The 17,036-nt window shown below is 48.7% G+C and overlaps 1 protein-coding gene across 3 annotated transcripts; it reads right to left on the bottom strand.

Moving 5' to 3' along the window:
- Nucleotides 1–4: 4 nt before the first annotated feature.
- Nucleotides 5–15,133, bottom strand: sbb (scribbler). 3 transcript variants are annotated; one of them, XM_065493615.1, is made up of 6 exons: nucleotides 14,817–15,133; nucleotides 9,300–10,575; nucleotides 5,653–5,779; nucleotides 5,161–5,248; nucleotides 2,188–4,835; nucleotides 5–1,599 (listed from the first exon to the last, which is right to left on the bottom strand). In XM_065493615.1, the coding sequence occupies exons 2-5, from the start codon at nucleotides 10,380–10,382 to the stop codon at nucleotides 2,228–2,230; spliced, it is 3,906 nt and encodes a 1,301-aa protein (XP_065349687.1). In that variant the 5' UTR covers nucleotides 10,383–10,575; nucleotides 14,817–15,133; the 3' UTR covers nucleotides 5–1,599; nucleotides 2,188–2,227. The 3 variants fall into 3 exon arrangements, with proteins under 3 accessions (XP_065349687.1, XP_065349685.1, XP_065349686.1); XM_065493613.1 differs by having other exon boundaries at nucleotides 2,269–4,835; XM_065493614.1 differs by having other exon boundaries at nucleotides 2,269–4,835; nucleotides 14,887–15,133.
- Nucleotides 15,134–17,036: the final 1,903 nt, after the last annotated feature.

Genomic DNA, 17,036 nt, shown 5'->3' with positions numbered 1-17,036 from the left:
ATGCTTATTGAATTAAAACATTTCTTTTATTTCTATTCTAAAAAAATTCATGTACATTACAAATTATTGATCGACAGCCTATTATAGCATTATAATAACAATTAAAATGAACAAAAATATTTTATTTCACTTCATTTACACTTAACTCGACAAGGAAAGTTACTCAATCATTGCGCTCTCTATGCAATAGTTTATATCGATTCGATCATTTCTCTAAGAACTATGCAGTGAATAATTGTGATCACATCAAGATTTTTCCAACTGTACTCTATTTTATACATACATGCACTTATCTAACATGGGATACTTGGATCTCTTCATTTTTCTGTCACTTTACAAGCAAGAGATATTATTTGTAATCGTGTTCCGAGCCGCTCGTGAAATATTCGCAATCACGCCTCATCACACGCAGCTAAATGCATTATTAACAGCACCGTGTACAATCCTGAAGAAATGGACATTGAAAAGAGAGAAATTGCAACTTTCCAAAATAGTATGCAGCGGTGAGTTACAAACAAGCTGGTTACCGTTCGCTTAAAATTCTTAAAGCTATCGAGAGATGTGGTTATGATTACAATATATAAGACGTGCACCAATTTGCAAACTCATACATCATAGATATTTTGGCATGACCATAGTAATTTCACTTTTATCAATAGTCTTGAGTATTGTACAGGCCTCCTAACAAGTCGTTTATTAACGTCAGCCTTCAGGTTCCGGTAAAAGGCTTTGCGTAACAAAATCAGGTGTTTGTTTTTAAAATTCATCTTGCTTAATTCAAGAGAGAGGGAGAGAGAGAGATAGAGAGAGAGAGAGAGAGACAAACAATGATACCATTAAACGATTAAAATAGGAATTTTTCCAAATCCGAAATGGTTTGAACGAGTCGCAACTCTCGTTGTGGACCCATTCAAACAATTTCCTACATTTCCTACAATTACTCCGCACTTTTGCTGACACGCAGATGCACCACTAATATAATTATGCAACATTAAGCGGATAATGGTGCTTGATACCAATCTCACGACCGTCCACAATTTCGCAGCTAACTTGTCATACAGGTTTGTTTACACAACAGAAAAACTGAAGACAAGCCACGAGTCCCATGTAAGATTCACAATGAGAGCTTCAAAATCCACCTCACACTCTTGGAGGTGCACATAGCTTAGTTTTGACTCCCGCACATTTATTCGATTTGAGACCGAAGAGTTGCAGAGCATCTCAAAACCAAAACTTGCAGATTATACAATATTCCAATTTAAGCTATTTTTGAGGGGGGGATGTTATATAAAAATCATAAATATATATGTATTTAGAGCAATGTATATGTGGAGTCTTTACAGCCATTACTAAATTTTAAGCTCACGCCGATAAAAATTGAAAATTAGGAGGCTATAATGTCAATTTGTTCCTGCTAAGTGTCTGGTTGCTGGATAATCTGCACAAAGATCTTGTTCCGTTACTGAACCGTCAACAAGTATTAAGTTTGTGTGCACTTCTTGGCGAAGTCAGTCACATATTACTTGGGAGTCGATGCCGACGGGTAGACAGGGTTGACTATTGATGCAGCAGCCGCCTGCTGGGTCGCCAACACAGCCGCTGCAACAAGAAAAAATGACACAACTTAATTAATTTGGCTAAAATAGCAATCATCACGCTAAGGATAGGACTAGAAAACCTGGACAATCAGACTTTATTTACCACTCGAGATCAGATCTAAATTGTTATTAAAATCAAACATTATGTGCACTAATGAATATTATGGTGTTTGAGTTGCCGAATGGATTTTTCTTTCACCGCAATTATGAGTTATATTTTTGTATGAGCATGGAGAACACAAGACAAGGTTGCCTTGTGAAAGTTAAAATGGCCACAATTTTATCGAAAACTGATAATACCGTTGATATTAATTATTAAGTATTACTGCGGTTGAAAAAAGTTAATTCAACAATTCCAAAAAACGTGCATATGTATTGGAAAATGTCATAATACGAGATTCTGTTGAAATTGTTTTAATTTAAAATTTGAAGACAAAATTTCCGATCAACCAAGTTTCCCAACCAACTAGAACATGCTGTAAACTTACAAGAACCTAAACACAAGGACAAACATAGGGAGATAGTATGGAAAAAAATATGTACAAACAAAATTTTCTAATACCAAAATACGGAAAAAGTGGAAACTAACTTTTCTTAACTTTTGAAGCTCGCTCAGTCAGTTTGACCAGTTAATAAGATGAATCTTCGAAATCATTCAGCACGGGCTTACCTCCATAGGGACTCGGGTACTGTCCCGGCAGGATGGGGTAGCCGAGCCCCACGTGCGTGTGGTGGTGTGTGTGCACGTGGCGCTGCGGGGGCGGCGACCGCATGGGAGGCGGCGCCAGAGGGTCTTTGTCCCCCGCCGCTGGCGGGGCGATCTTGGTGGTAGACGCGCCCGACGGCGTCGTCGCGCCCCCGGACGATGGTCTCGGCGGCCCACTGCGTCCGGGAGCAGTGGCGATGGGGCCCCCCGGGACGGACGAGGGCGGTGGCCCCCCGGCGCTCGGTGGCGTCGGGTTGGAAGGGGTCTTGGCGCCTGGCGTCGGCGACTTGAGAGCGCGCTCCTGCAGCTCGTGGATTTTGTGCGACGAGTAAGCGTATTGCGAGGGGTGGTGCTGCAGCATATCGAGCGTCTTGGTGGGTGCGGCCGGCGGTGGGCCGCGCGACAGGTCCTCAGGGCCTGGATAGCGCATTGGCGGGTGTAAGTAGGGTGTGGCGCCGTACGGCCCCGGTACCAGCATCGGACTCATGCCGCGGTACACCGGGTGGTTTGGGTCGAACGGCAGCGTGCTATAGTGCGCCGACTGCATGTAGTTGGGGTTGAAGTAGGCGTACGAGTTTGTCGGCGGCGGTGGGCCCTGCGTCTCCATGGTTGGTTTCACGCCCTCCTGCTTGCTGCTGCTCTTCTCTGACTCCTGCTTCTTCTCGCTCTTGTCCTCCTTGGCCGCGACCGGCGGCTTGCTGGTCGACTTCGAGCTCTTGTTACCGGACGCGTCCTTGTTAACGGTCGCGTCCAGCGGCTGCACATCCTTCCGCTTGTCCGGCTGCCCAGAGTAATACCTGCGCATCGACTGTAGGTCTGTTTCACGCTCGAACGCGTAATACGGGCTGAAGAACTTCTTCTCGCCCATTTGACTCTTCAGTTCGATGCTCTCCTTCAGAATCTGGTGGTTTTCACTCTGTTTGTCCTTCACCTCACTTTTCACGAGCTTGTTCACACCCTGTCCCTGCTTGGCCCCCTCCTTCTCCACTTTTTCTTCCTTAATCTTGATTTCCTTGTCGTCCACATACTTGTCGACCATCACCGCCGCGATCGGGTAGCCCGTCGTGTCGATGTTGTAAGGGTAATAGCCAAAAGGCGGATAGTAGTGTGGAGCTGTCTGTGCCGGCTGGACACCCGTCGTGCCTGGCTTTCCAGCTGCCACAAACTCTTCCTTCTTGTCCTTATCCAGCTTGGACGACTCCTTGTCCTCCTTACCCTTGCCATCGGCCGGCGTCGCCGCTGCTACAGGAACGGCGTTCACCGGCAGGTATGGCGTCTGGCCGTAGTAAGGGTACATGCCGTAGCCGCTTATAGGCGTCTGGCCGTCAGACTTCTTGTCGCCACCCTTGGGCGGTGACTTAACCTCCGCGTCGATGGGTGCCGCGTCGTCCGAGATGTCTGAGTAGGCCGGACTCTGCACCTCCTCGCGGCCCTCACTAGCCTGCTGGGTAAGCGGCAGGGGCGACGCCGGTGCAGGCTCGATCGGGAACACGAGTCCATTAAGCTGCTGCTCAGGTTGCGGACTGCCGGTTGGCGACTTGCGAAGCGTTTTCTTCTTAGGTGTCAGGTTGGCCGGCATGACAGGCGACTTTGGCTGCTGCTGCTGCAGCTGCTTCTCCTGCTTGTCTTTGACGGCGGCTGGAGCGGCGGCGGCGGGCAGTGGCTGAACAGCTTTGATGGTGGTGATGGGCGTGGCGGGCGGCCGCTGCACTGGCGTAGGGATCTTCACCTTGTACTTGTCACCAAGCTTAGGCTCAGCGGACGCGACGGTCGGCTGGAGCAGCTTAGGAGGAGTGGGCACGTTGAGAACGGCGCTAGTCCTCTGAACTACGGCGGGCATGGTCGCGGGCTTGGCTGCAATGGCGAACGAGCCTGCGACCGGCGGCACCACGGGTTGCTCCTCGCTGAAAACAAGCACTTCCTTCTCAGGCTCAGCAGGCACCGGTGAAGGCACCTGTGGCTCTGGGGTACACTCCTTCTTGATCTCAACCTTGGGCGAGGACTTTTCCGGCGACGGACTCGGCGGCACGGAGGGCACTTCGGCGTTGCTCTCGTCGTTTTCTGACAGGTTGATAGCGTCTTTGGAGTCGAGCTCCTCCTCCGCGGCGCCGTGCGCGTGCGACTGGTGATACTTGAGCCCGTTGATGTGCTTGTACTTCTTGGAGCAGTTTGGCTCGGGACACTCAAGCAGCACAGGCGACGCCGGTGGACTAACCGGCGGCCCTCTTGAGCCAGAACGGCTACGCTTGCCGGCAGCCGCACCGCCATTGCTGTCTTCTGTCTCGCTGGGCCGACCCTTGCGCTTGTTGTTCGTGTCCGGTCGAGGGAAGACGGGCACGGAGGGCGGCGCCGGCGAACCTGCAGCTCCGCGACGACCTTTGGCACCGTTGCGTAGTTTGCTGTGCACCGAGGAACGAGTCTCGGTGAAGTTGCTGAGATCATTTGCAGGCGACGAGAAGGAGCCGCGGCCTCGCTTCCCTCGACCTTTGGGCGCTCGGGCGTCGAGATCATCAGTTGGTGAATCGCAAAATCTGAAACGTACAAATAAATGGTTCAATACCGCTTTGCTCTTTGACGCGCGTGTTAGGAAACAATAATAAACGAGTAACACTTCTAGGTGATTAATTATGTACCATAGTGTTTGAGTGTGATTGTGTTACCTTGAGGAAACCAATTTGTTATTTTGACATCTAGCCAAATCGGTGAAAAAATAAAAACATGAAAAGGAGGGCAACGCCTCGAGAAAGAATTTCCAATCAAATAGAAAAACACGTCCGTAACAAGAGACGCAGGCCAACCACTGCATTGGCTGTTGTAACATTTGAGATATAATAACGTGTGTGCGTATGTATATACCTTGGTGGCGCCCAGTCGTGTTTAGTGCAGTCTAGTAGAGTTCCCACGTACGTTTTGCCACGCCATGTGACATTTACCACAAGCACACCTGCAAGATAATTTCATTTGAGAATGGCGGCGTACAACACGTAATTTATGTAGGTGCAGTCTGCTTATACATATTCCCATGTCTATGCATAGCATGCATACATTAATTTTAATCTCAAACTCTCAGCATCTTTGCTTTTCAGCGTTCAACTTTTGAACGGCGTCTTGAATATTCATGAGCGTAGGAACAGAACAAATTTGTTTAGCAATAATAAAAGACAACGATTTTGAACTTATCATGACATGCAACTTTAATGCAATTTAACGTGCGCTGCCTAGCGAGAGCAAAATATTTAATATTCCGGGCTCCATCTTGGCGTTCCAGTGAGTGCCTCCATTGCAGCAGGGAGCAACAACAGAGCGGCAGCGTGAAGCGTCGCTGCATTATTACATAAAGATACTGACCTCCTTCTGTCTCGTTCCAGACGATACCCTCGAGGGTGACACTGGTGCCTGGTTCACAAGGGCCTAAGCAGTCTGGCTCTGTAATGGTGCCGACACTTGTTCCCACACACACATCGCTCACATCCACCTGAGGACAAGAGAGAGGAAAACGCATTAAGCGGGAGCAAAGGCGACTAATCCGACGACGCGTTCAGCATTTATTGCCGCAATTGTATAATCTTTATGTGTCAAAATGATAAGACGATTATCTCGCGGCTCTTGAACCCGCGTAATGCTATCTTAATTGCCCGCGTTGTAACGACTGTCGGCGGCAACGATCGCGAAAAATTGCTCAGTGTGCTCAGAATAAATCGCGTAGCGGAGCAACACGTTCAGCTGCCACAATTCGTGTTGAGCAACAACAACAGTCATTGCATAAATATGTACATATATATTGTGTGTTCGCGCGCCCGGCTGCTGTGTGCACGCTCATCCGTCCGACATGTGCATATGTGTGTATTTCACGTATCATTCTCGGGCAAACGCGCAGCAGCATGAAAAATTTGCCAACGGTGCGGTGTGGATGTTGGCAGGGGTGTCGGAAGCGGCCGCTACTGCCGTTTGCAGGGGTGGCGGCAGGCGCAGGGTGAGAAGGGGCGGGCGACGCGGCCAGCTCTTCTCTCCGGGTCCCGCGGCATTAATTATTGCTGCTGCTGCTGCCGCCGCCGCTGACTATACACTCTATAATATGTATTCATGCTTATTAACACATATCAGCCGATTAATGCGACGGGGAGCGAGCAAGACGTGCAATCAATCAGCGCGCGCGCACCGTGTTGACAAACGTAATAAAGTATGGTCAATATGCGGCGGAAGGCGTCATTGATTAATATTGCGAAACAGCGCTGATCGCATTTGCATCTATCTGATCAGCTGCCGACAAATGACGATTAAATTAATCACAATTAGTCGGCTCGAGGAGGCGGAACGAGCCGCGCGCGTAATTGTTTATCCGTCGGCAGGTCCACGAACAACACACACTACACTCGTCCACTAAGCCCACGGGAATCCGCGTGCCATTTCCATTTTAGAATCCATTAGCGGCGCGCACCCATGAGCACACTTTTGTTTCGGAGTGCACACACCGCTGCAAATGAGATTATTCCGCGGGCGTTCGTTATTCACTATCGACCCTTGCGGCAAATAATTCATCACAACAAGCAAAATCGGCCGCTTTAATCGCGCCTCTTTTTAATTACAAATATTGCTGCCACTTTTAAGTCTTTACGTCGGCCCTTAACGACGCTTTAAATCTCCGTCTGCGACAACTCCACTCGAGCCAGCCAGGCAGGCAGATTTGCGCGCCCGCCCGCCCGTCGACTGCGGCACACGCTCGCTCCCTCACAAAGGGCGTCAGTCGCGACAAAAACTTTTCCCAAGCCCCCTCGTCATTAGGGCAAAGCGGCGGGCAAAGAAAACAGAGCAGCCTCGCGTAAAGAGAGCAAGCGCACGTAATTCTGCATTGAAATGTTTCGCCGGCGGGCGGTTTCAGCAGTGCAATAATACTACACCGATATATCGCCGCCGCGTCGTGTGCCGCCGCTGTGTTTTCATGAGAGTTAGCTGGCTGTTACCAACCAACCACCGTAGTATTGATTTCTGGCTCACCAACGAGAGTCAGCTAGCCGACCGACCAACCCCCAGACAACGGGGCTTACTTAATGCGATGGGCAGATTTCGAGTTGCTTGCTCTCTTTCACCCCGTGCGAATCGATTACCCCTTGACGTGCAGGTGTCGCTGATTCGCGTTCACGCATCTTTTAATCTCGCGCAATGCTTTTGCGGCTCGAAATTTGAGCGAGCGGGAGGCGGCCCGGAAATGCGGCTAATTGCTTCCTCCCGTGATGCACGCGCCGTGCAATCGATACGGTCGTATTGACGTGATGTTGTGGCCGAGCGCGGTTTAGCAGACACATATCGCTCCTCGTAGCATTGCAAATTAAAAAATTACGACGGTATCACCGCGGCCGCGTCTCGACAACAAAATGGCTGGCCGACTTGATGCGCTCTGCTCGAGTCCAAAATTAGCCACACGCGTGTAATTCGAAATTGAAGCCAGGGTCGGCAGATTAATCGATTCGCATGGCACAAGGCGGCGCCCTGATTACCGCCGGAAAATCACGTAATGTGACCATGACCTTGGAACCGGCCTGCTGACGGACGACGCGCGATAAGAAAAATTCGTAGGGGTCGACGGACCTGAGATAAAGACACTATAGAAAAGCTGCTAATCCAGCGGAGAAAAGAAAATATTTTCCGAGAAATTAAACACCAGACTCCCGGTGGCGAAAAAAAACACGAGGGAATAAAGCAAACGAGCCGGCTCTTTTAACTTTGCAATCCACATTCCAAATCGGGATCGTCAAGGCGCACCGGCGTGAGAAATTAGTGTGCAATTTGTAGCGAGATGAGCGTGAGCAAAAATGCGAGCCCGCCCGCGGGTACGAGTAAGACATTCAGCAGTCAGTCAGGCAGGCAGGCAACCGGCCGGCCGGCCAGCCAAGTTGTTTGCTCAACCTTGCATTTTTAAGCTGCACCCGTATGAAACAATTTATTTTCATGAAACAACTAATGGAAACCGTGACACCCGTGACATGCATATCAAGTGAATAAGTGAAAGTAAGTGTAAGGCCTTTGTATGCAGGCAGCTTTTCCAACCTGGGTTCGGAATTCACGAGCGAGCTTTGTGCATACACTGAGTTATTGCTCTTTTGTGTCAACAGAAATGTCGCCCGCCTGATAAAAACACGATAAATGGGTGGCAAATATTTATCGCCATCTTTCGCGAACGCCTCTTAATCACTTCAGAAATGCTTGGCTTGCTAAGTAAATCCGCATTTAACCGTTCAAGGGCTTCTGCGAAATCACTGATTTGACACTTCTCGCAGCTGAAGAAGACTTTCAAGTCGGAGTAAAGTGGCATTGCAAAAAGTTTCGCCAGACGACGGATTGTTGCCATGTAGGTAATGACAGTTTAGGACAACTCCAGCGTTTCTCTCGAGCACACAGAGAAACTCTGTTTGCTCGCGAAGCAATGCACGGAAATAATTTATGGTCTATGTTTCAACTTCTATAAATAAGTCGTAAATTTGCCAAACAAACCGTCGAATGTGGAAACGAAAGAGAGATAACCCCAGCTCGGATTTACTATTATGGGAAATCGAGGCGGCTGCTTTAGAAACGATAACGCGATTACTCCAACCCTGGAGCAATAAACGAAGGTCGGGGCTGTAAAAGGAAGCAAAGCAGCGCGTCTCTCGCATTTCTAAAAAAAGAAAGAAATTCAATCATGTGGAGTAATTGCGAGAGCAAGAAGTGCAGAGATGTTGACACTCGACGTTAAACAAACTTGAAGGCTCGCGACAAAGCCGATTAACGCTGGGCAATTAAAAAAATGAGACACTGCGGAGGCGAGAGAGCATTATTCGCGATTCGCTCGCCGCTTGGCTGAATCACTCACTAATGGTGTAATCTTTGCTCGTTTAACAGCTTGTTATACGAAGGATAAACAACGAGTCGATCTCTTTCTCTCTCTCTCTCTATCGCGCGCGGTGAAGAGAAGCACGAGCACGAGAAGACGACGCATCTGCGCTGCTAATAATAATTACCTTTGCATCACTCACTCCATTAGTCGTACAACTAACAGCGGGGGTCGTTTTCAGTTTCTTGCTGGGGGGCGGGGACGACGACGCGTCCTCAGTCTTGGCAGGGCTGGCGCACTGGGCCGAGACGGCCAGTTCGGCCGGTGCCAGCTTGGCGGCGGGGGTCGGCAGGGCCTGGGACCCCACCGGGGTCGCGGCGGCCGCGGCCACCAGCACAGGGTACGCGGGGGACGGGGGCTGGGGATTTCCGGGGGCAGCGGAGGTCTGCGCCACCGCCTCCGCTTGGCTGCTGCTGTTCAACACTGCACTGCCAGGTTGGGGGACGACCACCGGGGCTACGCTGCCCGGGGGCTCTGACGGAGGGCCGCCGTTCACTTGGTCCGCCGACGACTTGGCCAGCTGGTGCTTGCTCTTGTCGCGTCGGTGACCACCGAGGCTGCCGCGCTTGGCGGACGAGGGGCTGCCGCCGACGACGACCGCAGGGGACTGTCCACCGCCCCCGGAGCCGAAGCCACCGCTGTTGTGTTTGGCCGCCTTTCCGGCGGAGTCATCGCCGTTGGTGCTGGCCGCTGGCGGCGGAGGCGCGGCCGCCGGGGCGGTCGCCACGCCCGAGGGGTCCACCGTCGGGGCCTTGACGATCTCGTGCTTGGCCTCCTTGGTGCCCGGCTTGGTGCGCTTTATTTTCATTTTGAGTCCCTTGTCGACGGTGGCCGAGTGCTCGACGCCGGCCGCCGTGGCCGCTGACGTGGCGGCCACCTTTCCTTTGGCACCCACGGCCGCGCTGCTTGAGCCGGTCGAGGCCATGTTGTTGTTGTGGTTGCCCTGTTTGACTGTTAGAGTCTTTTCGATGTCGGCGTCCAAGTCGATTATAAGGTTGCCGATTCCGATGTCCCACTCATTATCGTCGTCGAAATTGTTACTAGCGGCTGGCGCTGCTGCTGCTGTCGCGGGATCGGCCCCGCCGCGCGCACCACCCTGCTGCTGCTGCTTGGCTGCTGCACTCGAGGACAAAAGCTTCTTGCAGGGGTCTGCCACCTTTCCGCGGTGGCTGCTGTCCTGCAGCGGACTCTCTCTCATTGGTTCCGCCATGCACTTGAAAACAGCGCTGCGCCGGCCTGGGCAGCACTGGCGAACGCGAGGCAACCACTCAGCGGCCTGATCGGACGATGCTGCTGCTGCTGGACAAATACTAGGCTGCAGCTGCACGACCACGACTCAAGCACAGTGCCGGCTGAACTCGCTGCCGGCCCGCGTGGGCCTCCAGATCCCAACATTCTAGGTTCTGAAACAAAAGGCAAACAGAGAACGATTAGGGGATGCGGCTTCTTGTTTTAAATATCTTTAAAACTAACGATGCTGGTATATTTCTTCTAAATCACGCTCAGCCTATGTAACATTAGAAAACATTCAGACAAATAAGGCCGTGATGTCTTCCAACAAGCATTTGAAACTATTTCGAACATTTTGACATCATTATGAAACCACTCTCTTTCAAAAATTCCTTTCTCAGCGGTAAATAATAGCCCTTTGCGCCATTACATTTACTCTTACTGCCAACAATAGCTTCATTTGAGACACAAAGACTGACTATGACTTGAAAATCCCACTTTGACCCTCAGCAGTCGTTTATGTACGCCATAATTGTGAAATAACGAACTGATAATGTGATTAGGAATTAGGATCAATAAAAATCAAGCTTGTGATCATTCAAAATTCCAAAACAAAATTTTCACTTTGTCTGATTTTAGTTATCAGCATAGCATGTTTAAAGCGTGATAGATATAAGCGTCTAGAAAATCTAAAAATTTTAAGGCACACATCCGAGAAGTATTGTTTAGAATTAAAATTATTTTATATCTTTCTGAAAAGACAAAAAATAATCTGAAAAAGCACGTGTGGCTTACTTTGCTCAATCCAAGATAATATCTTCTACTCTCAATTGTACGTAATAAAACCTCAGTTACTTCAAACCAAGAAAAAACTAGTAGTAAACTAGATTTTTAGCAACATTAAATTCTAATTTATTAATAACAAGGAAATACATGGTCAGATATAAGTGGCCAATCTCGGTTTGTAATTTACATGCTTGTTATCTCGCCTCGCAAACATGGTAACAAAAAATTAATCACGAACAGTGTAGAGTAGATAACATTATTTCTCCGGATTTACCAATCTCAGAACGAGTTTCCTGTAGAGATATAAAATGACTGCGGGTGAGAGCAAGATTTCGGTGAATGTTACTCGAGCTAATAAAAAGAACATAATTATACATAACGTAAGAAAGAAATTAAACGATTTTAAGTCTTTTGCTGTTAAAATATTCCTTACTTCCTTTTTTAAGTTAATGGAAATGATTAACGCTTCTTTAAGTGAAATGAAACCAGAATATAAAGACAACGCTATGCTTCCTATTTTAGTATCCAGGAAAATTAACCACATTTCTGCTAAGCTGCGTGGAGCATTATTTTATTGAATTTACGGTAAAATCGTGTTTCAATCAGTTTTGTTTGTTTCATGAAGAAAGATAAATGTTTCTTTCACAATTATTGCTTGTTGTAAAGACTTTTCAAACTTGAGTGTTTTCTGTCGAGAGCTCGAATATTGACCCCGGGTGACAACACAGTTACCCCGGCCGCCACGGCGAGCTTCAAAAATCGACAGGGCGTTTGGCAGGAGGCCTTTTCCGGCGATGTTATCGGCAGCGCCGGGGCTCGTGTTTTTTCCACTATCTAATCAGGCGGCGGCAGCAGCAGTCTCACGAGATCGGGAAACAAACGCTAAGTGCGCGAATTAGCAGAACTCGGCTCGTACGCCTCTCGGGGATTGCTCGCTTTAAAAGCACCCGCGCGAGCGTGCGAGCGAGCTCGCTTGCGTCTGACGCACCCTCGTCCACTTTTTTGTCGGTCTGCAAGCCTTGTAATTTGTAATGAGCGCGCGTCTAGCTGCTCTAGCTTGTTTACAAAGCGCGCGCCGACGACTGTTGTAAGTGTAAGTTGTGTAAACTTGGGCTCAATCAATACCACCTCGGCTTGCCAAGTGTCCCCGAACGCAATCAGTAATCCGATCACAGGCGCCGCTGAATATTTGTTTCCGGCGCGAGCGATTCACCACCGCCAGACGGACAGTGACGAGTTTCCGGCGGAATTAAAGGCGGAATGTATTTCCAAACAAGATACACTTGGCCGTGTGAACGAGTTTGTCATAATGTGTGCTACGTGTGAAACCGCCTCGTGCACATTTATCGCGCTCGGCGCCGTGCACAAGAGCCGCCCGAGCCACAAATGACCAGTGGCCTAGCACTTTGGCCAAGGGAAACTCAATTAGGTGCATGACCACCCGTGGGGCTGCATGATCGATATTATTTTAATGACTTTTCCTCTGTTCTACGGCCGAGGGCCGGAAGTAGAGTAAATCAACTAGATGAACACGAAATTTCAGCTAGCCTCGGTAGGAAAAAGGCAATTTCCTTGTAATATCAACGTGGCGGTTTAGAAGTTTCTGTTGTGTGCGTTATTATTTTAATGCTTATCAAATTCATTTTATTAAATGTGGCACTCAAACAGAGTTAATAAATTAACTTAGTGATCATTAGAGAAACCAAAGAGGCCAGGATCAGGGAGCCATTTTCTTCTTACCCGGTTCTTAATAGAACGGGTGATTAAAAAAGCAATTCGTCGCATGAGAAATTGTTTTTTTTTTTTTTTATTCTTCAAAATAGTTAGTGAACAAATTTCTGCTGTCTAGTTGTAACATAAAATCACTCCCCTTATTAAAGTTTAGTCCTGATTCCAGATTGAAAAAATTCCTTCGATTAGGTTAAAACTAAAATAGTGTGCAGTTAATTTTAAGATTTTAAGCAACTCTTAAATGAATATTTAAGCTTCAAGCAAATAATGGTTTACAGAAAAACTAGTTTTTTTACGTTGGCCAACGAGTTGAAAACCAGTTACTTGGTCTATTTTCGGTTTCGTATTTCAACCTTGTGCGTGACTAGATAATTACAATCAGTGTGATACTAAGAATGATAAACTGTCGCAGACAATAAAAGACATATATATAGTGTGTGATAAAAGCTGTAAGGATTCTTTTAATATTAAAATCAGTTGTCATTAATTTCTGTCAGTTTCGCTACCAAACTTTTTAAAAAGCTGAGCTGAAACCTTTGTTTGTAAATTATAAACTTTCCGGTGCAACCATCTCTGTCATTTCCGTGCTTTGAATAAATTATTGCGGTGCCAAATATATTTATGTCCGATTCAGCCTTCGTGCGCTCATAATTTTCAATTCGGAACTATAACTAATTTCGATGTTATCGCTGCTGCACCAGATGATTTACGATAATAGCACCGTGGAATTACACAAGCATTCCTAAACTTGAGTGGCGGCCTGAGGCGGTTAGTTCGTTTAGTTCTCGCGGAGGAAACCAACGATTTGACGTGGAAATTTGCACCTTTCCAACCAACGCATGATTTGCATTATTTACAGCCTGCTCTTGCTCAACCCCTCGAATCGTTCGTGATACGCTCGTTCGCTGGGCCGTGTGTGCAATTTAAATAAAAGCAACCGCCGGATATTATCATCCTCTCAATGACAGGCATCGAGTCCCATTTCCAACTCGAAAACAACCCCCCTTAAACCGCCCCCACACACACATCATTCACAAGCTGCGATGAGAACAACGGGTTTTTGTAACCAGCGGATTAATGCGCTTGGAGGGTTGAAATTGAGGCCGGACCAGTTGTTACCTAAGAGATGACTTGCCGTAAACATGGAGGCGAGCTAGCGAGTGGAGTGAGCGACAACACAATCAATGTACACACTTTTTCCATTTTAGTGGGTGGGGGAGGCAGGGTGCGTGATCTCTTTTTCTCTTCTCTCCTCCATGCACCGATAAACTTCTAGGGGTGGGTGGGTAAACTAACGGGACAATAATAACCACTTCCTCTTTATCCAATTGGCATAGCTTTTGCTGTCGCAACCTACGAGCCCGAAGCTCGAGGAAGCTGCTGAAAATGGCACCGAGGGCATTGTGTGTGTGTGACGAGCCTGTGGAAGACCTTGTACCTCCCTCTAAGCGCGAGAACTAACTCTTCGGAGCTAGTTTTTTGATCGGGCTCCTCGACAATCGCAATGTATATAAACGCTGGTCGGATTGCTCAGAGCAAAAAAGTCTTGGCTGCTTAAAATTCACCAGTCTGCGGCACGGCCCATGACAAGCGAGCAGAGCAGACGGAAGAAACTGGTTCTCACTCACTGAGTGCGCATAGCCGATGCGTCAACGCAAAACACGTAGACACCGTGAATGTATAAATTCGGCCGAAAATGCAAATTGCGCACGGCAGATTCGCCGCGCGCGAGAGGCTCGGTTGCATATCGATAAGCCGCATTGTCATGCTAATTTAAATGCCGCCTGGCCTAATTAGTATGCGGTCGGCGGGCGGGCGACGAGCAGTTCGGCCGCCCGGACGCGTCCCGCCAACTTTCGGCCCGTTCGGCGCGTCCCGGTCGAATGGTGGCACTCACCTACGACTAATCCTGAATTTGTTAGCAACGGCTTTCAGCATCGCATAGACCAGTATCCGAGAAAACGCACCTCCTCGTGGGTATCAGTTTCTCGGCCGTGAACACCACCAACACTACTTATTTGTTCCCAACACGTCGGAGCACACTTTCGGCAGCCGAATGGGTCGTATCCAATCGGCGAAACACTGCAGAATCGGTCTTGAATTGCGTAAAAACGGTGCGAGAGAGCCGCCGTCAATACACGAGAGCGCGTCGGCAGCCCCCAACATTCGACAATTGAAACACGAGCGGCAACCTAACAATGTGTAAGCGCAGCCAACGTCACGACACGGTACCAACCTCGCCGAGCTGCCGGCCGAGAAGCAAGCCGCGACAAACGAGAGGAGAGACGCCCTGAAATCTCTCGTTCGCGCCGCCAACGAGAAGCGCAGCCACTCTGGCGCGGCCCACCACAAGTATCTGCCGTTGCGAATGGCAGCCGACCGCGTGCTGCGGAGCGCAGACACGCTTTTAATTTTCCAGCCGGCGTCGGAAAAATTTTTGCGCCCGCCTCGGCTCGCATTCGCACACCCCGATCGGAATGCGATTTTATCCCGGCGGTCGGTGGCGTTCTTCGGGAGCAAACCGCCGAGCCCGGCGTGATCGATCACGGCGGGGTCTTGCGGTGGGCCCGGCCAAAGTTGGGCTAACTGGAGGCTGATTTTTCATGGCTGGCAGAGGGTGATAAATTCTCTAGTACTTCTCATCAAGATTGCCATGTGTCGGTCGGTCGGTGTGTGAAGCAAGCAAAGTAGTCATCGACGACGACGAGCAGCGCGGAATATTATTATCTGCTCGTATACACACATATATTATACATATGCAGCGCACGGGCGACGCGGCCGAGCAGAGAGAGCGCCTCCCGCATGCGGTAGAAGACGTCTGCGCGCGGCGTGTTATTTTCAGCTGCGGCTGCTTCTGCCTGCCCCTGTGCGGCTCAGCCGTCCTCTTATTACTGCATTTTCCGTCTCTCGACGGCTGCGGCCGGCCCATGTACACCACGTCGTATTATTGACCGCGCGCGCGAGGCGACGAAAATCCTAATGATGTGTGAAATTTATTCGTTTAACTCGCACTCTCCGCCTCCTCTCCGCTCCGCTCTTATCTGCGCGCTGTGTGTTTGTGTTATTCGAAAGCGATTATTTAATTGAACAACACACTCGGCCGCGCAGCGCAAATAATGATAGGTTGAGTGCTCTCTAATTAACGCGCACTCAAAGCGTATTTGATCTCTTTTAAATAATATCGGATTTTTTTGCGCCGCGCGTCTTTCCGCCGTCGCTCTCGTCGACACGGCCAACCGCGCGCTCCAGGCACAAATTGTAAAAACGAGAAGAGGGCTGACCTTGCCTTTTTTATCGCGCCCGAGGAGAAGCCTTTTTTTCCTCCTCAATTAGATCCTTATTTTTTCGTAATTTACGTCTGAATGTATTAGCCGTTCTGTGAAAAGTCGCCGCCCGGGGGAAACGAGTTTATTAATTTACTGAAATTTTATTAAGCTGAATCACGCGCTAATAGACGGAATTAAACACTTCCTCTAAATGGATCCATGCTGAGCAAAATTTGAAAATCTTTTTTTCAATGGCTCCAGGTATGGACGTGTTTTTGTATTTTCTTTAAAAGTCAAAGAGGAAAATTCACGTGTGGTCTCTTTTTCGATTTCTTGACTTGGAAGATTTTGATTCGTCTCGACGCGGTGTTTGCCTTGTGACGGGGAAATTCCTGGTTACAAAATATGAATTCCAATGGGGAGACAGTGCTCACCATTTAAAACGCACTCTTCTAAAAAAACTTGCTATGAGAAATTTAGCTTTATCTCAATCCACAAAAAATACCAGTTTATAGGTAACTCATGGCAACAAGGATTTCCTAGGATTCGCTGTATCACTCATCTTTATAACGCTATTGCGAAGCTGGCACCGTACATTTAAAAGCGATTGATTTTGAATATTGCTCCGCACGTCACAAGGCGGCGGTGTTTTTCCGCTTGGCTGCACATTATTTGGAAGCAATAAAGAGCCCAACAGCCGAGTCCCGAGTCAAAAGACGCCCGCAGCAGCAGCAGCAGCAGCAGCGGGATATCTATATTTGAAGAGAGCAGTGCTCGCCTTTATTTATTATTCCATCGTCGGCGCTTTCTCTCTGCGTTTTGTGCAGCCGCCGAGAATTCCATAAATCAGT

Source organism: Cloeon dipterum, chromosome X (genome assembly GCF_949628265.1).
Source record: "Cloeon dipterum chromosome X, ieCloDipt1.1, whole genome shotgun sequence".
Lineage (NCBI taxonomy): Eukaryota > Metazoa > Arthropoda > Insecta > Ephemeroptera > Baetidae > Cloeon > Cloeon dipterum.
This window is presented reverse-complemented; position numbering and strand designations above follow the sequence as displayed.